Source organism: Selaginella moellendorffii, unplaced genomic scaffold (assembly GCF_000143415.4).
Source record: "Selaginella moellendorffii unplaced genomic scaffold, v1.0 SELMOscaffold_50, whole genome shotgun sequence".
NCBI lineage: Eukaryota > Viridiplantae > Streptophyta > Lycopodiopsida > Selaginellales > Selaginellaceae > Selaginella > Selaginella moellendorffii.
In genome coordinates this window covers 1,020,383-1,045,234 of record NW_003314311.1, presented here as the reverse complement: position 1 = coordinate 1,045,234, position 24,852 = coordinate 1,020,383, and the positions used below count along the sequence as shown (strand labels likewise).

At 44.7% G+C, this 24,852-nt stretch overlaps 4 protein-coding genes across 5 annotated transcripts; 2 read left to right on the top strand and 2 right to left on the bottom strand.

Moving 5' to 3' along the window:
* The first annotated feature begins 187 nt into the window (after positions 1-187).
* LOC112350457 lies at positions 188-3,120 on the top strand. The gene is made up of 5 exons (XM_024686684.1): positions 188-408; positions 756-1,513; positions 1,603-2,042; positions 2,107-2,538; positions 2,597-3,120. Exons 1-4 carry the CDS (start codon positions 188-190, stop codon positions 2,494-2,496), a joined length of 1,809 nt encoding a protein of 602 aa, XP_024542452.1. The 3' UTR covers positions 2,497-2,538; positions 2,597-3,120.
* Positions 3,121-10,057: 6,937 nt separating this feature from the next.
* LOC112350456 lies at positions 10,058-11,608 on the bottom strand. The gene is made up of 3 exons (XM_024686683.1): positions 11,041-11,608; positions 10,512-10,951; positions 10,058-10,447 (listed from the first exon to the last, which is right to left on the bottom strand). The coding sequence occupies exons 1-3, from the start codon at positions 11,606-11,608 to the stop codon at positions 10,058-10,060; spliced, it is 1,398 nt and encodes a 465-aa protein (XP_024542451.1).
* Positions 11,609-15,910: 4,302 nt separating this feature from the next.
* Positions 15,911-16,971, top strand: LOC112350484 (putative methylesterase 14, chloroplastic). The gene is made up of 5 exons (XM_024686779.1): positions 15,911-16,003; positions 16,060-16,159; positions 16,215-16,355; positions 16,418-16,534; positions 16,583-16,971. The coding sequence occupies exons 1-5, from the start codon at positions 15,969-15,971 to the stop codon at positions 16,847-16,849; spliced, it is 660 nt and encodes a 219-aa protein (XP_024542547.1). The 5' UTR covers positions 15,911-15,968; the 3' UTR covers positions 16,850-16,971.
* A 941-nt stretch (positions 16,972-17,912) lies between these two features.
* Positions 17,913-24,848, bottom strand: LOC112350469 (helicase and polymerase-containing protein TEBICHI-like). 2 transcript variants are annotated; one of them, XM_024686709.1, is made up of 25 exons: positions 24,790-24,848; positions 24,307-24,728; positions 23,660-24,245; positions 23,547-23,611; positions 23,384-23,489; positions 23,132-23,332; positions 22,913-23,083; positions 22,701-22,862; positions 22,395-22,634; positions 22,132-22,344; positions 21,727-22,077; positions 21,519-21,671; positions 21,288-21,464; positions 21,021-21,239; positions 20,846-20,963; positions 19,964-20,793; positions 19,715-19,912; positions 19,407-19,666; positions 19,155-19,353; positions 18,999-19,097; positions 18,593-18,945; positions 18,423-18,531; positions 18,214-18,369; positions 18,070-18,166; positions 17,913-18,012 (listed from the first exon to the last, which is right to left on the bottom strand). In XM_024686709.1, exons 1-25 carry the CDS (start codon positions 24,811-24,813, stop codon positions 17,948-17,950), a joined length of 5,574 nt encoding a protein of 1,857 aa, XP_024542477.1. In that variant the 5' UTR covers positions 24,814-24,848; the 3' UTR covers positions 17,913-17,947. The 2 variants fall into 2 exon arrangements, with proteins under 2 accessions (XP_024542477.1, XP_024542478.1); XM_024686710.1 differs by having other exon boundaries at positions 23,384-23,484; positions 23,578-23,611.
* Positions 24,849-24,852: the final 4 nt, after the last annotated feature.

Genomic DNA, 24,852 nt, shown 5'->3' with positions numbered 1-24,852 from the left:
CCGCTCGGCGCTGGGGGCGATGACGATGGCGGGGGAGGTGGCGGTGGCGGAAGCGGCAGTTCCTCGACAAGCAGTCCATCGACAAGAGCCGATAAGCGGGGTATCACGTCCCACAGGACGTGGGCAGCATCCGAGGGAAAGCGTCGTTCACGCCGAGAGCTCGGAGTAAAGTTGTCGCAGCTGAACGATGTCCGGCTCGTTGGAGAAGTTATCCGCGACTTCTTCCTCGTTGGGCGGATTGATCTTATTGGGCTTGGGCGGATCATTGCGTGAATTGGGCGGATTGGGCTCCCCTTCGCCAGTCGCCACCAGCTGCTGCTGCACCGCTGCTGGCTCACTGCTGCTCGCTTCGCCGCCGCCACCGTCTTCTTCCCACACGGTCCTGCTCCGAGTGATCCGGGATTCTTTGTATGTCTCGAGCTCAACGCGTTTCTCGTAGAAACGGACACCTATGCAAATCAGACATGGTGAGCAAGGATTGGAAAGCAAGAGAGTCGTGACAAACTTGAGCCGCGAACTCGAGTCCAGCCGTTGTGACTCCCGCCCAGAGCAACGAGAGGGGAGATTGAATTAGCTAGGAGAAGAACAAGAGAGAAGAAGAAGACAAAGAAGAAACGGCTGCTGCGATCGCCGGGGGAGCCCGGAAAGCCGACACCTACACACAGCGATGAGACAAAGTCCGGAAGAAGAAAGCAACAAACTTGGGCAGCGACAAGTCCAGCCCATTTTTCGTGATCATCGATTGGTGATCAAAGATTTCTCGTCCGTACGCGACTTCTCGGCGGCAAGCTCGTGGCTATGGGTTCCTTACAGCACGGATCACGGTGTGTGCTGGAAGCTTGGGAGCGTTCTCACGACGACCATCACTGCGAGAAAAAGAAAGTTTCGCACTCCTCCTGGAAAACGAGGAGGCTTGAACCAAAAACTCAGTCTTGTAGGGTTTGGATGTGGAGGCGGCGCTGTTGTGACGATGTTCCGGATGAGTTGCTCATCCGGATCATGTCCCTCCTCCCCTCCTCCCGCGACTTGCATTCTTCTTCCCTGGTAAGCAAGAGGTGGGCGCGACTGGCACGCCTCGTCACGCATCTTTGCCTCGACTCGAGCAGTCCTGGCGTGGAGCAGGGCCTCGCGCGCTGGTTTGGTCATCACAACAGCCTCCGCCAGCTATCGATCCAGAGCTTCTTCCAGCACCAGCCGGACTGCAGCTCCACTCGCTGGCTGCACCAGGTCGGGAAAAGTCTCCACTCGTTGAGCATCTCGAGCACCAGCTCGCAGCACAAGTTCGATGGCTTCTGGTCCAACGTCTCGGCCTGCCAGGAGCTCCGCTGCCTCCACGTCCATGGCAAGCAACTCGCCCAGCTTGGCGATGCAACTTTGCCTTCACCGCTGCTGCCCAATCTCCTCTTCCTCACCCTCCGCGCAAGGGTGGACGTGACTTCCCTTCGGCAGCTGCTCGACCTCTGCCCCTCGCTCCTGGTGGTGCGCATCAACGGGCTATTGGTGAGATCCCCGGGTACGTAAAAGCCATAGCTCCAAATGTTTGCCCAGTCTCGGCATTTGTTCCAAGCTTGATCCTGATTCTCTTGAATGTGGTTCATGCAGGGACCTACGTGCTCAAGAGCCGCACTCTTGTCAGCTGCCAGTCCGAAGGCTACTTTGATGGCGGCCTCGACAACGTCACCATTGTTCTCGACGCGCCGAAGCTCCGCTGGATGTTCCTTGTCGCCCCGCGCATCGTGCTACTGCCTGCTACGTGCAACATAGACTGGATCCGGATGACTGGAATCATGGGTGGAATCCAGGGGCTGCGCTACTCGAGGCTCACAAAGCTTGCGTTCACCAACCCGTTCTACAGCTCCGCTCAAGTTATGGACAAGGTGGCGAGGTACTTCGCTTGCAGAAAGTCGAGCCTACGCGGGATCAAGACGTTCTACTATTCCGTTTTTGACGATGGCATGCCACTGTTTTCTGTCGATCTTGCTGCATTGCTGGAGCCTTTCCAGGGCCTTGAGATGTTCATCGTCAGTTTCAAGAGCATCAAGGTTAGTGTTTTGGTAATTGTTCTCTTCCCCTCGTGATTTGTGTGTACGTGGTGACTGAATGCAGTTGCTCAACGTGGCAAACTGCACCGCCCCCTTGACAGTCTTTGTGGAGTACTTCTGCGTCACGCACGTCTGGGAAAGTGAAGGTCCCGAACTGGAGGTCATCCGCGAGCTGCTGAGGAGAAGCAGCGGCACCACTCTGGAGTTGAGGGGCTTCTACATTAGAGAGGATGTGAACCCCGAGATCCCTTCGTTGCTTCAGGAGCTTCCAAAGGAATTCCCAGGACGCGTCCAGCTGCCACCCCTGCAGCTTGTGCCCCGGCCCACCTGCGGCATTCTGTGGCGGTCCTGGCAAACAAGTGTTGCCATGGAAGATCCCTACACTGGATTCAGCAACCACTGGTGCAACTTAGTGTACGGGTGGCAGTCCGAAAGGCCATGCGCGTGGGAGTAGCAGTCGCTCCTCAAGACGATGGCAACAATTTTGAGCTGCAAGGTATTCCAAGTACATTTGCAATCCTTCTTTTGATCACCTTCTGACAGATACTTTTCAGGTGAGAGTGCTGTCTCGGACATGAAAAAAAATGTCCCATTGGTGTAACTTTGACGTCCTGATTTATTGCTCGACATCTTCTCGAGGCAAACTGAAAGCACAATTCATGGCAGTTTCACTTGCAGACTTTGCAGACCTCTACAGGCACTTGAAGCTACCTGTGCCTCCTGGAAAACAACATCCTAGTACGGAGAAGCAAGCGCAAATTTGCGTTCACATCATGACGGCAGCAGCAGCCTCAAGTATGGATTGCTGCTGCATGGCAATCTCAAGTGTTAGACAACAGCTTCAAGAAAAAGGCTTTGCGCCACCTTTCTCAGCTTTGGTCTGCGTCGACGTTCAGACTTGAAGTCACTCACTCAAGATCATCCACAAGCAGAGCAACATCCTCTTGACTCAGGCTCTCGGCTCTTCTCTAGAGCAGCCTCTTGCTCAAGTCGGGATGGCGAAAACGCTTGACCGAAGCAAGGACGGGCTCTAGAACTGATACGATGCAATGTGCCACGTAGCATTATACATACAGTTTTGGTTGTATGCATAGCATGTTCTAACCACTTTGTATCATCATGAGCTTGTGAGGTCTTTTGGAACATGAGCCAAAGAAACCCTGTAACTTACAATGCATTGATTGGGTTATACGTCCAAAATGGCAATTGCAAGGGAGCTCTCAAAGTTTCCAGGCTCATGGTATCAAGCTCAATTATCTCAGCTATTATCAATGATTGATTCTTGTCCTGATATGGGGAATTTGCCACAAGGCAAGTCTCTTAGATCGTGGGAGACGCCAGCAAACAAGAACACTATAGAAACCCATTAATCTCTATGTACTTCTGGTGTGGAGACTCCATATTAGTGTTCCACCATCATGATGTCATATCTTGGAACTTGATCCTCTCTTGCTATGCTCAAAATGGAAGAAGTGAGGAGTCTTTGGAGATGTTTTGGGAGATGGATCTTGTCAGCCAGACATGATCGCCTTTAGCACTCTACATCCCAAGTGGCTGTATTTGGTCTCAATAAGGCACACTATTCCATCCCATGTAGCAGAGATGATGCTGGGATATTCTCAAACACACAGCCTGCCTTCTTTTTACAATGCAATGCATGTCTATCAGGCTCTAAGATGTAATTGACTTTTACTTGGCTTACAAAATGGGTTTGTGTTTTGGCTCTAGCCACTAAATTGACGGATTTTATCTTTTAGCTCAAAGTTTTATTCTTTTTTTATTTTCAATTCTTCAAAGTGAGTTTTTATTTTTTGGCTCTTTTAACTAGTATAAATTAACTAGAGGTAATTAATCACATAGATATGTCAGATTTGAATTGTGCTATGGATATTGTTCAGTCATCACCTGCTGAGGATTTGTCAATAGAAACAAATTTATGTGAAGGTTTGGTTTTTCTCTTTATTCTTTAGTTTTCCTTTATTTATTTCTTTTTGGTTTTTTAGTTTCACAAGCAAAGAGGACAAAGTTGACCATCCTAAAAGCCATTATTGCATCATATTTCTTTGGAAAAGCAAATTCAGCCCAGATTCTTGAGCTTAAGATTTTATTTACTTATGGTTTTGAAAAAAAAATTCTTTATTTTTATTTATTTTTTGCCTAGGTATGGAATTTATAAAGTTCATCTTGCAAAGAACACTCTATGAAGTGCAAAGTACCTAACTTATATTAGATATGCATGGCTTGCAAACCTTAACTATATATGAAGATTTATCCATGTGCGTGCAATTATGTAATAAGTTTACAGTTGGCAAATGTTTCTTACTTACAAAGTTTGTAACTTATTCTTTAAAAATTAACAAGATTATAAATTTCTCCCTTTAGATACCCAATTTACCACCATAGAACTTCAAAACAAGTTCTTTATATATTCAAATTATAAATGATTTTGATGTTAAAATAAGATTACAACCATCTAAAGGTGCTTCTATATAATCTTTATGGCTACTAGAGATCTTTCACAAGATATATATGCTGTTGTAATCAATACTAGTGTTTTCCCTAAAATAAAGATTGCCTCTTCTAATAATCCTTTAGATATGATTATAGTAATGTTTTTTCCTATTTAGTTTTCCATTTTTAAGATATTGTTCACAACTCCATATACATCTAGAGCATGAAGAGCAATATCATCATATTGTAGCAGATCTATATGCTAGATACATGCCAAAGTTTTTATATTTTAATATTATAAAAAGCATGAATGTATCAACTAATCTGTATAATTGAAAGCTTAAATTTCAAAGGAAATATAATTAATTTACATTACCTTGTCTTTAGAAGTGAGGCTGCAATGTATTTTATAAACTTCATTGAGCCTTTGAATTGCATTTAAATCAACTTCCAAGTGTTGCTAAATCACTGGATATTTCATCCCTAACAATCAACAAAGCTTTACTCAAGCTGAAAATTTTTGCTCATTTTGCTCTTTTACAATGTTAGAGGAGAGAGAAAATGGTTTTATTGTTTGTGCAAAGTGTAAAGGGTGTTCCATCCCTTGTAAATCAGCTACAATAACTGGTTTTATTATATCAAATGACATGATGAAATATAGAGTTATAGTGCATAATAAAATGGTGGATAAAATTTATAATTTGGATGAAGGGTCTATGGTCAAATTTGCTATGGAATTCTTAGAAAAGATTGCTATGTATCTGTCTTCAACATGGTTTTTTCTATTGAATGAGACAAATATTATTGTCCATTTTGTTCTACATATATGAAGGTAACTTCAAGTAAGTTTCAATTGCTTTTTATATAATAAAAATATCTATTAGTGTAACTTTAAAGCAGTGCTTCTCTTAACAATTCCTAGATTTCAAAACACACAAACCAACAATCCACAACAGCCACAACAACAACTCATAAGATTCCTACTAATTGGGTGCATTGCATAGCAACCTAAAATTCCCTAGCCAAACAATGTAAGAACAATACAAAAGAACTAGTGGAGAGGATCTAAAATGCGTACCATTAGCAATAGAACTTCATGGTACTCATTGTTGGCATTCATGTAGCTTGTTGCAGCAAAGAAAAGAAACTCCATTGAATCATACTTATACTTGAATAATTCAGTTTTCTTTGTATTGGGTATGCTATGATTGTAATATATCTCTAAGCCTTGTGAATTTTCCTTGATCATGTCCTTGGACAAACTTTTAGCTCTGACATGCAAAAGGAGTCACAAATTTTACACTCAATTCTTTACAAAATAAACCTAAGAAATTTGAGAATTTGTCTATCAACCATCTCTTTTTGATGTTAGAACAAAGAAAACTCACTACTTTAAGTTTGATTGTTCAACTGCAACTGAATAATATTTAGCAACTGTATTAACTATTGCTCCAAAGTCAAAAGAGGAGGAGGCTACTACTTTGATATGAAGATGAAAAAAAAAGAAAAAAGAAAAGAGAAAAAATGGAAAAAACTATAAGGAAAAGGAAATTTAAACAATGTAAAAGCTACATCTAAATCAAAATCCCAAAACCAAGCACTCCTTTAGCAATTAATACTGCCTCTTGAGTGCATGGAATATGGAAATAAAATATAAAAATATACATATCTATTAGCCCAAAAACCCTAGCTTATATATAAAAGCAAGTAATTCGGATTTAAATTGATTTATCGGTTATCAAAATCTCACTATGCTAATATTAATATATGGCATTATAGCCATACACTTGGACCTCACACATACAAATAACTATAAATCAGAAAAATTAGAACATTTAAAAATAGAATGTCATATATATCACAAGAAAAAAAATACAGGTAATAAATTTACATAGAAAACATGAGAAAAATATACAAATATTCATAAAACAACTACAAAAATATATACAGAAAATAAATATAAAAAACCAGTAATAATTACAGGAGATTTCAATATTGAATATCAACTTCAAACAATAATGGAGAAAGAAGGACACATACAAATAATAAAAGGCAATACACGTAATAAAAAACTAATAGATCATATATGGATAAAAGATATAATATATACAAAAGCAGGAATAGCACCGCAGATCATAACAAATTATATATCATAATAAAAATTATTTTAAAACAAAAGCAAACCAACAACACAACACACAGCAATTTTTTTATCATTAGAAACTGTTGTTTAAATGATATTGTTATAATGTAATATTAAACTACTACCTCACTTCTTTGACTTTCACCCTGATTTCTATTTAAAAAATGCATTGTTCTAGAGAATGTAATAGCTTGAAGATGTCAAGGTGACCAGTGTACGCCCCGTTTTGTGTTATAAACTTGCACTACACATGAAAAAGGTTATGCTATGCATCACTATCATGCTGCAGCTCTGCTACTAGAGCTGCCAACGTTGCAGTCATTCACGACATGACATGCGGAATTTTCTTTCTCTCTTTTGCTGTATACAGATTTGCTAGCAAAACATAAGTGGAAGCATTCGATGGGTCCAAGCCCAAGACGTTTTGACTCGCAAAACTTCCTCGCTTCTCGTCCCTATGACTCTTACAGGTGTGGGCCATTTCAAAATCAAAGTGAATCGATCGAAACAAGTTTCTTCCAGAGAACACCTCTTCTTTGTGTGACCACGCCAGGAGTACACACAAAAATGTGACTTCATCCGGTGTTTCCACAAGGTTCATCTCGCAAAAGAGCTGGATCGCATCCCTTGACTCTACGTTTTGTGCGAAGCCACCAATAATCGAGTTCCAAAGGATTACATCTTGGCTTAGCAAGCCCTTTTGGCTCGATCCAGATGACCGTTTTTGGCGTATGCAGTAAGCAAGGCAGTCCATGATATTAGATTTCTGATTTCCATTCTATCAAAAATTAGTTTCGCTTCTTTAAGGTAACCATGTTGTGCAAAGCTTGACAGCATTATATTGTAAGAACTTAGGTCTTTTTCTTGCATAGAATCAAATAGGCACTTCAATGCCTCCAAATGCCCAACTTGGGCGTAGCATCACATTCCACGAAATTATGGAATGTTCTTCTATCTGATCAAAGATAAGCTTACTGTGTTTAAGACACCCGTTTTGTGCGTAAGGTGACAACAATGAGGTTAGCGTTCAAGTTAATCCTCTCAAAGAGCGGCCGTGTTGGGCAAATGCCGCAATCATTGCCGTCCACGTGTACGTGTTGGTTTCTTTCATAGCATAGAATATTCTTTCGGCATCCTTACGACACAAGATTCCATTAGATGCCTGTTATCATCCGTCCACGTGTAGATGTTCCGTTCCGGAATGGCATCCATCAAGTGGCCATTCTGGCCGTACGCAGAATCATGGCCGTCCACGCCGGGATGGAATCAAATAGCTCTTTGGCTTCCTGGAGATTCCCCGCCTGGGCAAATGCCCAAAACAACGCAGTCCAGGAGGTGAGATCGCGCTCCGGCATCGCATCGAACAGCGATTTTGCGCGCGCTAGCCGCCCACAACGCGCGTGCCAAATCAACACCGTCGTCCACGCCACTAGATCAGTCTCGGATCGAAGAGCTCCTGGGCCTCGTCCAAGAGCCCCAATCGCGTCAGGGCGCTGAGCAGCAGCGTCCAGGAGACAAGGTCCCTATCGAAGAACTGCTTGGCATCGTGGATGCTGCCGATCGACGGCTCCCAGCATCGCATTCATCGCAAAGAGCCCCATTCCTCCATTGCGTTGTAGATCGCCCAGCTTCCATTGCGGGGTAGGCCGTGAGGATCGCGTCCCAGGAGAATTTGTCCCTGCTCTTCATCGCATCGAAGATCAATCGGGCTTGCTGGGCGCGCTGCATCGCCCATAGGCCTGAATCATCACATTGGAGGTGTCCAGGAGGGAATTGCAAGACCTAAGCCGCTGGATCATTTGAATATGCGTGGAAGATTCTCTTGGGGCATATACTGAGACATTTTTTTTATAAGTTTTTTATTGCTTATATTAATCTCACTGTCGAATTCTTGGGCCCCTTCCACTTCGACGTTTCTCAAACTCATACACTTTGGAGAGCTACGACTACCTTTTAAAAAAAACAAGAACTCGTATAAAAAAAGTGGCGGCGCCTAGCGTCTATAGACCGCTGCTCTCTCTCTCTCTCAAGGAGCTCCGCAAACCCTCAAATTCTTGGTCATTTTCATCGTCATCCCTGGGGCGCAAGTGATCTCGTTGTACTGTTGGCGTCTGGAACTCTCGTCCTTCTGTAGATAATTCTTCTCTGCAGCAGCTAAAGCTCAAAGAGAAACCTATGAAACTCACTGAGAAGAGCGACATCCACAACAAAGAGAGCCCTGTGCCGCCTCAAACTTCTTCCACGCCCGAGCTCTGCTCCTCTCCCACATTCCCTGGCTGCCGTAGATGCTACTGCTGGCGTTGTTAGGAATTTCAAATCCTGGAACGTCCAGCTTAACCAGGGTCCCAAACGCGAGCTCTTTCCTTTCTCTACGTTCTTTCACTTCCGGCAAGAGCTTTAAACTGTCCTCCATGTCACTGAGTCCGTGATGCGCTTTTGGAGATGGAAATGAGCTGCGTGATACGAAGCTGGAGCCGTGCGTCTAGTTCGTTTGCTCTGGCCAAGATATCCCAACCATCAGTAACAAGTAAAAGTGACCGCATTTTGTTGCAAACCTTTGCATCGCATCTTCTGGAAAGGACGAAGGCATCCTTTGCGTCCCTTGCGAAGTGTATCCAGATATCATCGAAGTCCAAAGTGTGTCAATGAAGAGCTGAGCGTCGTCCAGTTGGCCAGAACAGCAAAACCCGTGTAGATACCCGCGACGACGTACTCGACAGCCACCACGCAGCTACACGCCTTCACAGCAGCGAGGAAGGTGCACAGCCTCAACGTTGCATGTCCTCGAAGAGATCCAAGGCCACCTTGCCTTCACTGCTTTCAGCGTAAGAAATCCACCAGCGTGTTTGCGGCGACGGACTCCCAATTGAGACCACATTTAGCAGCTTCGGCGTGCATTATCCTCTCCAGTCAGCGATCTTTTGCTTCTCCTTTTGCCCGAAAGTCGCACAGCCTCCTCTTTTGATGCAGACTTCTGCAAGCCTTCACTGCAGCAACGTAGCTTCAGCGCAGTGTGCAAGTGCTTTGAAAGACTGAAATGTTCTTTGATTACAAGATGACGATTCCTGGGAATAAGTACACGTCAGGTAAGCCGTGTCATTAGAGTTGAAACCATTACCTCAGTTGATCAAGCGCTTGCCTCTCCGCACTAGGATGTTGTTTTCCAGGAGGCAGAGGTAGCTTCAAGTGCCTGTAGTGAAGGTCTGCAAAGTCTGCAAGTAAAACTGCCATGAATTGTGCTTTCAGTTTGCCTCGAGAAGAGGACGAGCAATAAATCAGGACGTCAGAGTTACACCAATGGGACATTTTTCCATGTCCGAGACAGCACTCTCACCTGGAAAGGTGATCTTAAGAAGGATTGTAAATGTACTTGGAATACCTTGCATCTCAAAATTGTTGCCATCGTCTTGAGGAGCGACTGCTACTCCCACGCGCATGGCCTTTCGGACTGCCACCCGTACACTAAGTTGCACCAGTGGTTGCTGAATCCAGTGTAGGGATCTTCCATGGCAACACTTGTTTGCCAGGACCGCCACAGAATGCCGCAGGTGGGGCGGGGCACAAGCTGCAGGGGTGGCAGCTTGACGCGTCCTGGGAATTCCTTTGGAAGCTTCTGAAGCAACGGAGGGATCTCGGGGTTCACATCCTCTCTAATGTAGAAGCCCCTCAACTCCAGAGTGGTGTCGCTGCTTCTCCTCAGCAGCTCGCGGATGACCTCCAGTTCGGGACCTTCACTTTCCCAGACGTGCGTGACGCAGAAGTACTCCACAATGACTGTCAAGGGGGTGGTGCAGTTTGCAACGTTGAGCAACTGCATTCAGTCACCACGCACACACAAATCACTAGGAGAAGAGAATAATTACCAAAACACTAACCTTGATGCTCTTGAAACTGACGATGAACATCTCAAGGCCCTGGAAAGGCTCCAGCAATGCAGCAAGATCGATAGAAAACAGTGGAATGCCATCGTCAAAAACGGAATAGCAGAACGTCTTGATCCCGCGTAGGCTCGACTTCCTGCAAGCGAAGTACCTCGCCACCTTGTCCATAACTTGGGCGGAGCTGTAGAACGGGTTGATGAACGCAAGCTTGGTGAGCCTCGAGTAGCGCAGCCCCTGGATTCCACCCATGATTCCAGTCATCCGGATCCAGTCTATGTTGCACGTAGCAGGCAGTAGCACGATGCGCGGGGCGACAAGGAACATCCACCGGAGCTTCGGCGCGTCGAGGACAATGGTGACGTTGTCCAGGCCGCCATCAAAGTAGCCTTCGGACTGGCAGCTGACAAGAGTGCGGCTCTTGAGCACGTAGGTCCCTGCATGAACCACACTCACGAGAATCAGGATCGAGCTTGGAACAAATGCCGAGACTGGGCAAACATATGAAGCTATGGCTTTTACATACCCGGGGATCTCACCAATAGCCCGTTCATGCGCACCACAAGGAGCGAGGGGCAGAGGTCGAGCAGCTGCTGAAGGGAAGTCACGTCCACCCTTGTGCGGAGGGTGAGGAAGAGGAGATTGGGCAGCAGCGGTGAAGGCAAAGTTGCATCGCCCAGCTTGGCGAGTTGCTTGCCATGGACGTGGAGGCAGCGGAGCTCCTGGCAGGCCGAGACGTTGGACCAGAAGCCATCGAACTTGTGCTGCGAGCTGGTGCTCGAGATGCTCAACGAGTGGAGACTTTTCCCGACCTGGTGCAGCCAGCGAGTGGAGCTGCAGTCCGGCTGGTGCTGGAAGAAGCTCTGGATCGATAGCTGGCGGAGGCTGTTGTGATGACCAAACCAGCGCGCGAGGCCTTGCTCCACGCCAGGACTGCTCGAGTCGAGGCAAAGATGCGTGACGAGGCGTGCCAGTCGCGCCCACCTCTTGCTTACCAGGGAAGAGGAATGCAAGTCGCGGGAGGAGGGGAGGAGGGACATGATCCGGATGAGCAGCTCATCCGGAACATCGTCACAACAGCGCCGCCTCCACATCCAAACCCTAGAAGACGGAGTTTGCCTCCTCGAGGAGGAGGAATGAAACCAAGCGTGCGATATTCTTCGTGAGAACGCTCCAGTTCTTCACGCAGCGAGTGGTTGGATCTCGCAAATTCCTCAATGCCGCGACGCTCCAAGAACTTTGATGCCTCCTCCATGCTTTCCTTTTAATCGTGATCATCGATTGGCGCGCTCTTCTCATCCGTACGCGACTTCTCTTCTCCGGCAACGAAATCTTGGAGCTTGATTCCTTCCAACCCTAAAATTTTGTATATGCCCGAGAGAATCTTCTAGGCATATTCAACCGTCGTTCATGGGATCCAGCGGCTTTAGGTCTTGCAATTCCCCCCCGAATGGGCATCCAGGACACGAGATCGCGCTCGGCATCGCATCGAACAGCAATTTTGTGCGTGCTAGCCGCCCGCCACGCGGGTATCAGCACGAAATCGATCGAAGAGCTCCTGGGCCTCGTCCAAGAGCCCCAATCGCGTCAGTGCATTGAGCAGCAGCGTCCAGGAGATAAGATCCCTCTCGGGCATCGAACCGAAGAATTGCTTCGCATCGTGGCTGCTAGCATCGCATTCATCGCTACGAGCTTCCATTCCTCCATGGAGTTGTAGATCGCCCAGGCGTCTTCCAGGTGCCATTGCGGGTGTAGGCCGTGAGGATCGAGTCCCAGGAGAATTTCTCCCTTCTCTGCATCGCATCGAAGATCAATCGAGCTGCCGCATCGCCCATGCGCCTGGATCATCACATTGCAGGTGTAGGGATCGACTTCGAGGCCATCGTGACGGATCTGGGCGTGAATTTGATGAACCTCGCCCAAATCTCGAGGAAGCTAGCAGTTTGATTCCAGGAACGGGCGATCGGGACATTCTAAAAATGCCAAAAGAATATTCTATGCGCGGCTCAACAAGGCCAAGTGGAGAAAACAAAGGAGTTCTTTGAGAGAATGCCCAAGATTAACTTGTACGTCGCACAAAACAGGTATCTTAAACACAGTAAGCTTATCTTTGATCAGATGGAAGAATATTCTATAATTTCGTCGAATGTGATGGTAGGGCATTTGGAAAAAGTTAAGTGTCTATTTGATTCAAAGACCTTAGTTCTTACAATATAAATATCTCAGAGGAAGCGAGAAATCTCATAGACTGCCTTGCTTAGTACTGCATATGCCAGAAAAGGTCATCTGGATAGAGCCAAAAGAACATTTCAAGGCTTGCTAAGCCAAGATGTAATCCTTTAGAACTCGATTATTGGTGGCTTCGCACAAAATGTAGAGTCAAGGAGCTCCTTTACCAGATGAACCTTGTGGAAACACTGGACGATGTCACATTTTGGTGTGTTCTCCTGGCATGGTCACACAAAGGAGAGGTGTTCCATGGAAGAAGCTTGTTTTGATCGATTCACTTTGATTTTGAAATGGCCCACAAGAAGCAACATTTATATCTGCTTGCTGGGATTGTTAAGCCGAGCTGGTTACTTGAGCAAGGCTGAAGAACTCCTAACCACCATGCCATTTGCGGCCGAGAATTTAGACTGTGTAGGAGTCACTGGGATGAGAAGTGAGGATTGGGCTTGGATTCGTTGAATGGTTCTGCTTATGTGTTGACATATTACTTGCACTAGAAAAATTACACTACCATCTAATAAATGCGTTATGTATTGATGTAGCAGCCAGAGTTTTGGTGAAGAACAAAGAAACATCAAATATGTGAGCACATCTAACTAATAAAAATCTTACAGCAATTAAGCAATTAAGTATACATGCATATATTTCAACACCAGTATGGTAGATTATGTCAGAAAATTCAGTGATATATCACCTAATGTAGGATTTATTACAATCTTGAAACATTTAACAAATTTTATCCTAATGGGATTCTTTGTTAAAACAATGAGACTTTCCTATTTTCTAATAGCTCTTCTCATCCTAGTAGTATGTTGTGAGTGCTATAGAAAGAGTGTTCACTTTGTTCTTGTCCATGGTGCTGGTATAAGGTATCCTCCCGACTCAGGCAAATGGGCCACTATATTAATCCCGCTAGTGCTGGAATTAACAGTCCAGATGCTACAACTGTTGGAACATTGGAGAACTACACAACTCCCTTGACACAACCTATTCAATCTTTGTCCCCTGATGACAATGTTATAATGTTTTTGGATTCTGTTGTTTGATGTGATATTGTTTCTGAAAAACTTCAGGTTGTGCTAGTTGGGCACAGTTTGGGGAGACTGAGTGTTACTTATATATTGGAGAAGTTCCCTGAGAAGATCATGGCTGGGGTTTATTTAGCAGCTGTGATGCTACCTTTGGGCCCAGAGGGTGGTGCCAATTTTTCATAAGCTTGGAGTTTTCTTTATAATTTTTCTCCATGGCTCAACAGCAGCAGGTTTTTTCAAGCTGGATCAAGTTCAAAAGTACTTCTACAATATTTCCCTGCTAGAGGTAAAACATTGTTAAATATGAATTGATTTTATATGTATTTGTTGCATAGAATGTGGAGCTGGCTAAATCTTTTCTGAAGCCATCTCCTATATTTGATGGCACTGTGAATTTTACAAGCACTCATTATGGCACTATTCCTCGTTACTTTATCAAAACATTGAGCAAGGACAAATTATTCCTTAGTGCAAATCAAGAAGATCATATCATCAGGACTCCACCTAAAGAAGTGCTTAGTATTGACTCAGATCACTCGCCATTCTTTACAAAGCATGCCAACTTTTAAAAATTGTCAAAGGATTAACAAAGCATTACCTAATAGGCGGACATGCAAGCTCATACTAATATTTTCATTTGCAACACCATATTGTTGTTGCTCACACAGTAATGTAGCCTTCATGGCGCACTCTAAAAAACACTATTTAGGTTTAAGCTGCTTGTCCTAGGTGGTACGCCTGGGCGATCTACAACTCCATGGAGGAATGGAAGCTCGTAGCGATGAATGTGATGCTAGCAGCCACGATGCGAAGCAATTCTTCGGTTCGATGCCCGAGAGGGATCTTATCTCCTGGACGCTGCTGCTCAATGCACTGACGCGATTGGGGCTCTTGGACGAGGCCCAGGAGCTCTTCGATCGATTTCGTGCTGATACCCGCGTGGCGGGCGGCTGGCGCGCACAAAATCGCTGTTCGATGCGATGCCGAGCGCGATCTGTCCTGGATGGAATCTCCAGGAAGCTAAAGAGCAATTTGATACCAGGAACGGAGGAACGGGCGATCGGGACATTCTAAAGATGCCAAAAGAATATTCTATGCCAAACGATGATTGCGGCATTTGCTCAACAAGGCCAAGTGGAGAAAACAAAGGAGTTCTTTGAGAGAATGCCCAAGATTGGTATCTTAAACACAGTAAGCTCAGATGGGAGAATATTCTATAATTTCGTCGAATGTGATGCTATGCCCAAGCCGAAGTTAAGTGTCTATTTGATTCTATGCAAGAAAAAGACCTTAGTTCTTGCAATATAATGTGCACAACATGGATATCTCAGAGGAAGCGAAAAATCTCATAGACTGCCTTTCTTAGTACTGCATATGCCAAAAATGGTCATCTGGATAGAGCCAAAAGAACATTTCAAGGCTTGCTAAGCCAAGATGTAATCCTTTAGAACTCGATTATTGGTGGCTTCGCACAAAATGTAGAGTCAAGGAGCTCCTTTACCAGATGAACCTTGTGGAAACACTGGACGATGTCACATTTTGGTGTGTTCTCCTGGCATGGTCACACAAAGGAGAGGTGTTCCATGGAAGAAGTTTGTTTCGATCGATTCACTTTGATTTTGAAATGGCCCACAAGCAGCAGCATTATATCTGCTTGCTGGGATTGTTAAGCCGAGCTGGTTACTTGAACAAGGCTGAAGAACTCATAGCCACCGTGCCATTTGCGGCCGGGAATTTAGACTGTGTAGGAGTCACTGTGATGAGAGGCGAGGAAGTTTTGTGGGTCAAAACGTCTTGGGCTTGGATTCGTTGAATGGTTCTGCTTATGTGTTGACCTATTACTTGCTCGGCAAAAATTACACTACTGTCTAAATAATGCGTTGTGTATTGGTGTAGCAGCCAAATTTTTGGTGAAGAACAAAGAAAAATCAAATATGTGAGCAAATCTTACAACAATTAAGCAATTAAGTACACATGCATATATTTCAAACCAGTATGGTAGAATTTGATATATCACCTAATGTAGGATTTGATTACAATCTTGAATTATTGGTAGCATTATATTATTTAAAGAATTTTATCTTACTGGAATTCTTTGTTAAATCAATGAGACTTTCCTATTTTCTAATAGCTCTTCTCATCCTAGTAGTATGTTGTGAGTGCTATAGAAAGAGTGTTCACTTTGTTCTTGTCCATGGAGCTGGACATGGTGCATGGTGCTGGTATAAGGTATCCTCCCGACTCAGGCAAATGGGCCACTATGTGGATTCAATTGATCTCACTAGTGCTGGAATTAATAGTCAAAATGCTACAACTGTTGGAACATTGGAGAACTACACAACTCCCTTGACACAACTTATTCAATCTTTGTCCCCTGATGACAAGGTTATAATGTTTCTGGCTTCTGTTGTTTGGTGTTATATTTTTTGAAAAACTTCAGGTTGTGCTAGTTGGGCACAGTTTGGGGGGACTGAGTGTTACTTATATATTAGAGAAGTTCCCTGAGAAGATCATGGCTGGGGTTTATTTAGCAGCTGTGATGCTACCTTCGGGCCCAGAGGGCGGTGCCATTTTTTCACAGGTATACAAGATTTTAGATCTTTAAGCTTGGAGTTTTCTTTATAATTTTTTTCTGTTTTCAAGATTGTTGCAAATTTAATAGCCAGTGGCATCAGTTCTTTTGTCAATGGCTCAACAGCAGCAGCTTATTTCAAGCTGGATCAAGTTCAAAAGTACCTCTACAACATCTCCCCGCTAGAGGTAAAATTGGTTAAAGATGAATTGATTTTATATGTATTTGTTGCATAGAATGTGGAGCTGGCTAAATCTTTGCTGAAGCCATGTCCTATATTTGATGGCACTGTGAATTTTACAAGCACTCGTTATGGCACTATTCCTCGTTATTTTATCAAAACATTGAGCAAGGACAAATTATTCCTTAGTGCAAATCAAGAAGATCTTATCAGAAGGACTCCACCTAAAGAAGTGCTTAGTATTGACTCAGATCACTCGCCATTCTTTTCAAAGCATGACCAGCTTGTCCGCCAACTTTTAGAAATTGCTAAAGGGTTATAACAAAGAATTAGGGGACATGTTTAATCTATTTTCATTTGTAACATTGAAAAACTCCATATTGTTGTTGCTCACACCATAGGTGGCACTTCCAGAAGGGTTATAAAATTGACAAAATTCCAAAACATCTATTTAGGTGTAAGTTGTTTGTCCTCATTGATCCAGGGAACTTTTGTTGCGGCTATTCTCAAAGTTGCATTTCAACAATGCAAATACACACAAAAATTGACTTGAATAATTCATGCTAATGCCAAGATCAGTAGAATTGAGCAAATGAAACTAGAAACTTCTGCAGGACATTGCATGAGTGTATATAACTGAGTTGCAAGAAAGAGAAGATATAAAGCAGTGTCATATGAGAATTAGGTGGTATACTGTATCAAATTCTAAGTTTGCTGCTTGGTTTATAGATTTGCCAACATATGAGTGTTATCTCCTTGGAGCAAGCATCTCCTTGAGCTCAATGCTCTTGAGCTGGTAATGAGTCTCTGTCTTAGCAAATTCATGTGGTACATGAGATGGTTTGATTGGTAGATCCTTCGGTACAATCAAATCCATGCCAAGCAAGACCTTGCAAAAGATCATCATTATGGTTTTTCCAATTGAGAAATTATAGTAAATTGATGAATCTTAATTGTAATTACTTATAATAAAAACGTTTTTTCAATTTATAAGTTTTAAAATATATGTATAATACTTAATTAAAAGGTAGAGTATTTTAAGTTTAGTGTACTCTTTCAACCAATACAAAAATAGAATAAATATTATTAGGGTCCTTTGTAGTCATTTGTCACAGTGGGTAGTCGTTCACTGAAGTGCAAAGCAACTCAAATGGGGTCTGTCCCAAAATTTACAACACATCACGTCCATAGCCATACAGAACGTTCACATCAAAACCGAGCACTACTTTTGATAGAAATACTCTCCACAGGTTGATAGAGATACTCTCCACACACCATACTGCAGTCATGCAACATGAGAGAGGCAAAGTGTTATGAAGTAAGGAAAGAAAGAGGTGTTGCATGCGGAATTTAATTAGGGACCTACGTGCTCGTTTCGGAAAACAGTCATCAAAATAATTTATCAGTTTATCAAAACATTTTATATTGAAAGTGGCCTTAATTCTCCCCAAGAGGGACCAGACTGCACTTTCACAGTAAGTGGTACTGCAAGAACCAAAACCAAAAGTTTGTGAATCCATAGCTGTTCAAAGTCACTACTACCTGTTAAACTTGTTGCCCCTTCCATGCACGCTTTGACAATAGCAGCAGCATCCGTGGCTATGGCCTCCTCCACTTCCAGCAAAAGCTCGTCATGGATCTGTCATTCCATGCCATGACTCCAAGGTAAAACCAAAAGAAAAGTACCTGAAGTAGTAATCTACATCGATTGTGGAGCATAGAGAAATGAATTGCTCTTGAGTTTCCCTGCGCGTCTGTGTATGCCAAAGTCTTATCGTTCTTTCCAACTAAAGCGGTGTGCAAATCGATCATTGCCATTTTTATAAGGTCTGCTGCCGATCCCTATTAGAAGAAACGACTAAGGCCTTGGAGGTTAAAAGTTTTAATGAAGTTACCTGGCAAATGGAGTTCACTGCTTGTCTTTCAGCTTTGGCCTGGTCACCCCGTTTGGAATCATTGATTTTCTCTAGATACCGTTTCCTACCTGCAAGCGTTTTTACGTATCTGGAATAAAAAAGGAAACACAGTAAGACTCAAAAACAACTTCAAAGTTTACATAACATACCCGTTGCGACGACAGCCATCGACTGCTTGTTGGAGCCAAGCATTGACTCCAGGAAACGCTACCTTGAATTGTTCGTGATATCTGCTAGCCTCTCCAACGGTGCATTCCATCTTTTCAGCCAAGCTACTGATGCCCATCCCATACAGGATTCCATACACCATCCGTTTCGTTCTCTCTCGCTGTTTATCCGTCACAGAGGTTTCAGGCTGGCTGGTCCATTTCGCCGTCATCATTCGAAACAGATCCCCAGTTGGCCTCCGAAGCAGCGAAAGCAGAGCTTCATCCCCAGAGAAGTGTGCCATTAATCGTAGCTCGATCTGCGAATAGTCAGCTGATAGGAAAACCCAGCCTTTCTGTACAAAGTAAGATAAGCCATCGTTTAAGTGGGAAAATTTTGAGATAATACCTGCGTAGGAACAAAAAACTGTCGAGCATTGACTTCGACTTCTCTCGGTTTCCCAGTAGAATGCTCCTCAAGCAAAAAAGTTATGGAATGCTCCACGCACTTCCTCACGATTTATAAAGTTTAGGAGAGGGATGAAAAAAATGTCGAATCTCTTACCTGAAGATTAGGATCTTCCATAGACAGTCTGCCAGTACCTGTGGAGGTATGAAGCCACTGTCCGTTTATATACTGAATGACATTGTCTGCATCCTTCAAAGACTTGTCAGCAGTGGAAATTACAGCTCCAATCGTAGTGTGCAAGAGTTTTGAAAGACTCCGATGTTCTTTGATTAAACTGACGACCGGATGTCGATCCCTGAAAAAAAATAAACGTCAGGAAACCCGTGTAACTAGAATAGTAACCATCACCTCAGTTGATCAAGGGCTTGCTTATCCGTACTAGGATGTTGTTTTCCCTTTGCACAGCCAGGAGGCACAGGTAGCTTCAAGTGCCTGTAGAGAAGGTCCGCAACGTCTGCCGGTAACGAAAGCGAGAAGTTCATTCCTGCCATGATTTGTGCCTTCGACTCGAGCTCTTTGAGTTTTGTCTCGAGAAGATGGCGAGCGGTAAAGCAGGACTTCATATTCACACCAATGGGACACTTTTCCATGTCCGACAGCACTCTCACCTGAAAAAGATCTGTTAGAAGGAAGCTTGGAATTCTCCGTAAGCTTACCATCGGCATCTCCAGCCGCATGAGTGGGTCATGGAGAGCTTCGGATAGCAATAATTTATACAGCACGGAATGCAGACCGCGGATTTGAGCGGCACGACGACAACAGCCATTGTGTGCTTCGTTTTTCATCTGGTTGGTCCATCTTCCTGCTCGGCTTGCAGCGGCAGCTACTTCACCAGGCAGACGCCTTTTCACTAGCTGTAAAACGAAACGGTGAGAACAGGCCCACACGAAAATAAGAATGCTAACCTGTTCTAGTGTCGAGGATGGATTGTTTTCTTCATCTGGCCATAGTAACCAAGCAGCTATCCGGAAGTCAATATACGGCGCCTCCATTAGCAGTGGACTCAGAGGATTTAGTTTGCTTCCAGCCTGCTGGAAGAATTGTATTTCACCTCGTTCTTGAGAAAAAGCTGGAGTATCGAGGGCCTTCATCTGTCCTTTCAAGTCCCAACAAAACTTGTGCACTCCCTTTCGAGAGAAAACGCTTGAAATCCTCCTCCAACTTTCTTCGACGACCCGAACGTAATATACTGGAGACTCTTGCCAGCAGACAGCAAATCCAAATATTTTGGAGAATGCACCTCGTTGGTCCTCAAAATGTAGATCGAAGAAGAAATCCTGAGACCCTTGCCAAGCCTGGAAAAAGGCTTCACGTGCAGTAGGTTCCATTTTCTCGAAGTCTACAGGCCCGTTGTCTAAGACTTCACACTTTTGAATCTGTTGAACGGGCTGAGCGTTGATATCTTGTTTGATGAGGCTGCCTCCAAACGCATTGGAGCCATGGTTACCATTTTCTTGCATATTTACTGGTCGGTTTTCCTTGTCAGTGCTATGAACGTCGGCCTTGCCCTCGCCTTGCCTTGGAGATATGGCCATCTCGTCCGTCTCAGCCTCAGGCCTCTGAACTCTAGCATATAAAGACTGCGACAGCGAATGCGGAATCGTTGCTCCAAGAGCTTGAAAGGCCGAGAAAGCAGCTATTCGCGCCTCTTCTGCTCGATCCAGGACAATTCTCCTTGCTCCGTTTTTTATTTTCTTTGCCGCTGCAGCATACATCCACTGCTGCTTACCAGCATCTATTACAAAAAGCTTGTGAGTAAAAGCATCCGATATTTAAGATAAGCCAACCTGCATGTCCTTTGAATGAAGAATCGGACAGCGCGTTTGCAAGTTCAGGAATTGTAGCCTCAGCTACAGCTTCAACTGTTCGTAAGCCCGCTTTGTATAAAGCTCTAGCTCGTGCAGCCTGTGAAAACATAAAACAAAGGTAAAACAATCTTAATTTCTATCGTTGAAACCATACCTTCACGAAGGGAATTTCTGTGAGCCCCACAATCTCCGCTCTCACGCCGAAAGAGACGCGATTCTGAAACTTCGATATTAATCCTTCCAAGTCATGCCATCCAAGTCTTTCACAAAACGTAGAGATCATAGCAGCAAATCGGCCAGAACTATCCTGAAGAGCTTGCACGGTGCCCCTCGGCACCTTGAACGTACTGCAGACGTCCATTAACGGCACTTCCTAGTGGCGAAACTTCAGTATTACGAAACAAAGGTCGACCATACATACCTGAACAAGCTTGGACAATATAAGAGCCACAAAAAAGCGTCTGTACACACGCAAGTTTTGATCCGCCTCGCTAGCCTTCTCACTACCTTTTATACTCCTTTTACGGCCCTGCATCGGTGCTCCATGAGCCATGCGCATCAGGGATGCCTCGGTCACCCCAACTCTGCTAGCAACTGCCTGTAAAATGCGAAAGCATTACAGTGTATATTTCTAGCTTTCGTCTATAAGAACCTGATCGACATGGGACAATTCGACAAATCTTTGATAGTAAACTCCCCAGTCCGGTTCAAGCTCCACGTGAATAGGAGTAACCTCGTAAACAAGGTGCAAATCTGACGCTAAAACAAAACTTTCACGGGCTTTAGCAAGATCCTCAAAGACAACCTGCATCCTCATAATTAAAATTCGTCATTGCCAGCAAAAACGAGCGAGAACGTACCAAGCATTCCTCCGGGCTGAGCGAACTGCCAAACGCTGCTTTTCCTAATGGAGTTATTTTGTAGATCTGTAACTCCTGATCCCACTCTATCAGTCGCTTGTGGCACAGCCATCTCAAAGAATCTTGAGCAGACTTCACGACGTCATCAAAAGGTTGTGTAGAGTTGAGAAGGGTACAGCGCACATAGCGGTTGACATCCTGTGCGCTTTGGACGATGCCACCAGCCACCACCTCCAAAAGAGCTCTCATCATTCCATTCTTTTCCTCGGCGAGACATGACTGCAACGGTTGACAACCTTCTTTCAGAATGGGAAGCATCCTACTGAGCTCCTCACTTTTACAGATTAATATCTGCAAAACCAACAGTCGGAAAATTTCAGAATACATAAACGGGAGAAGTCTTACACTCTCGCCATGCGTGTCTATCCCTGCTCTTCCTGCTCTCCCAGCCATTTGCCTGTATCTCGTCCCATCCAAAAAGTCCCGCCCAATTTTGGGAGTCCGAAAGATTACTCTTCGAGCTGGAAGATTCACACCAGCAGCAAGTGTCGAGGTCGCTGTTAATACACGAACGATTCCTTGTCTGTAGCAAGTTTCTACAACTTCTCTTTCCTCGGCCTGTAAGATCAAAGTAGAATACAGAGGTTGAAAACTTCAGACAGAATTACCGTGAGACCCGCGTGATGGTAGGCGACACCAGCCGGCAGGGTATCTCCCAGCACAGGGTCCAAACCCGCGGGGCACTTACGCAATATTTCAGCTGCTTCGGATCCATCTCTGTAGGTTGCTGCATTCCCTTGAGAAGACACTGAAAACTTTGGCAAATATTTTGCAACATGACGGGCAGTGGTTTCGCAGGCATGACGACTTGAACAAAACAAAAGCACAGAATGGCCTTTATTAACCACCTAGACAACAAAGAGCACAAACTGGAATCAGTAAGGCCTATGAAAGGGGTAAAACGCAGAAGTAACCTCATGGCACAGATGGACGATGTGATCTGGATCCTTGCCGCCAAGTTCAGAGCCTACTTTTAGAGCACGAACAGTATTCATACTAGTATCGTAAATGGTGTTCCCGACTTTAATGTGTTCGTCTAAAGGAACCGGGCGAAAGTTAGTCTCATAAAATGCAGCCTGCAAAATATCATCATGGTCTATAAGACTTGAATAAAAGATTGCAATACCTGAAGCCATGATGCAACGGCTGCTACATTAGGCATCGTTGCACTCATTCCTATAATTTGTAAGCTCGTTGGGCCGTCGGGGCTGCTGTTTTCACAGTCACCTTTACCGGCCGCATATCGTAGCTTGGTCAACAACAGTTCTAGCAAATAACCTCTTTCTTTATCTCCAACCTGCACCAGACTGTTATAAGAAAGATATTGGGATGTCAGTATCCATACCATATGAAGCTCATCTATAACTACAACTGCTAGTTCGGACAGCCGCCCATCCTCTACCAACTTATTGATGAGTGAGTTCGCTTTTTCGATGGTACAAACTGCAAGTGAAGTATCTGGAGGTAGCGTTTTAGTCCCGTGAGTCCCAAAATATCCACGGACACGCTTGCCAACATGTTCCAGTACCGCCTCTAAATGCTCTGTCTAGCAAAGCAAAAACCAGTTGACGTTTTGACAAAAGAAAACCAAGCGTACCTTCTCAGAACACAACGCGACATATGGTAAAACCAGCATTGCCATTTTCCCTGTCGCCAGCACTCTTTTTAACATCAAGATTTCTGCAACAAGACTCTTTCCTGCACTGTCAAAAGTTTTCAGGATTACCATAAAAGAAAACTAAATAAGAAATCTCAAGTACCTTGTCGAGGCACAGTAAACAAGACTTTTACCATCCAAAACTCCATCAAGGCGTAGACAATCAACCTGTAGTTTCTTGTAAGTAGGCAGTAAAATCACAAACAGTTAGCATACCTGCCATTGATACAGTCTTCTAACCCCCTTCCGAAAGTATCCTTCACATAATTCAGCCGGAAGCCAATCGGATAACTTCTCACCGGAGACTGAGGACGATGGATCGTTCACGATTGCCTTTCCTTCTTCAGTGGGAGCTGCAGCAGCTTCTTTGCCAATGTTGTCATGACTCGCAAAGTCGAAGCACACGACCGGTAGCGGAGAGTTCAATAAATTAGGACCGTCGGGGTTGATACGCGACTTCACTTCCGAGCAGTCACCTTTCTTGCTCCCAAGGACGCGTATTGCCTCGTCCCAGAAGCTATCTCCTGGTGATACATACTTGTTGTCGAGTAGCCAGTTCGGAGTCAGCTTGGGCTCGCCACCATTTCCAGCGCTTGCATGAGGAGTGCATGGTGGCTTCTTCGCACTGTGCTGAAAGGCCGGTAATTGTCTGTCGGCCATTTCAACCATTTCAGCCGCTCGTTCCACTTCGTTGCACTGAGAGGAATCGCCACAAAGCTTTGGAGAGACGTCCATCTTCTCGCTCTTCTCTTGCAAAACATCTCTAGAGGTAGCTGCTACCTTTTTTGTCGGGGAAACACCACTGAAACCAAACAGACGCATCAGCAGAAAGGAATGAAAGAAAAAAGATCATCGTCACTTACTGGAGACAGATCGCCAGGAACTCGTTCGCTATTTCTTCTCGTTTGCTTTCCTGTCCCTCCAACAATGCACTGAAAGCAGTGAGCTTATCTTCTGGCTGATTGTCGGGCTTGTGATTTTCCTCTTGCTTAATCTTCTTCTCCCGCTGTTCCTCGTTTTCCTGCCCGTGAATCGACGTAGAACACCTCTTAAGAGCGATGCGATCCTCAATCCGGTTGCAAAGACTCGTCCTCACGGAAGAATTCGCCTCCACGACGCTGCGCTTCTCCCGAGTAGCCTCGGCCACTGACACTGGACTCTTGTTACTCACAATGAACCCGTCCAGGCTGCATTTCCTGTGCGGCGACGAGTCGTCCAAGCTCGCCCTCCTCGCGACCGGAGAGATTGATTTCGCCGATAGCTTCTGCTTCTTCTTCGATTGGACCTGGAAGAACGCGCGCCTCGATCAGAGCTGCGCAATCCGGCGATCGATGGGTCGGACTCACCTGGTCAAGCCGCGCCTTGTCCATCAAGCCATGGAAGAATCCCTCGCCCTAGCCCTAGATCCG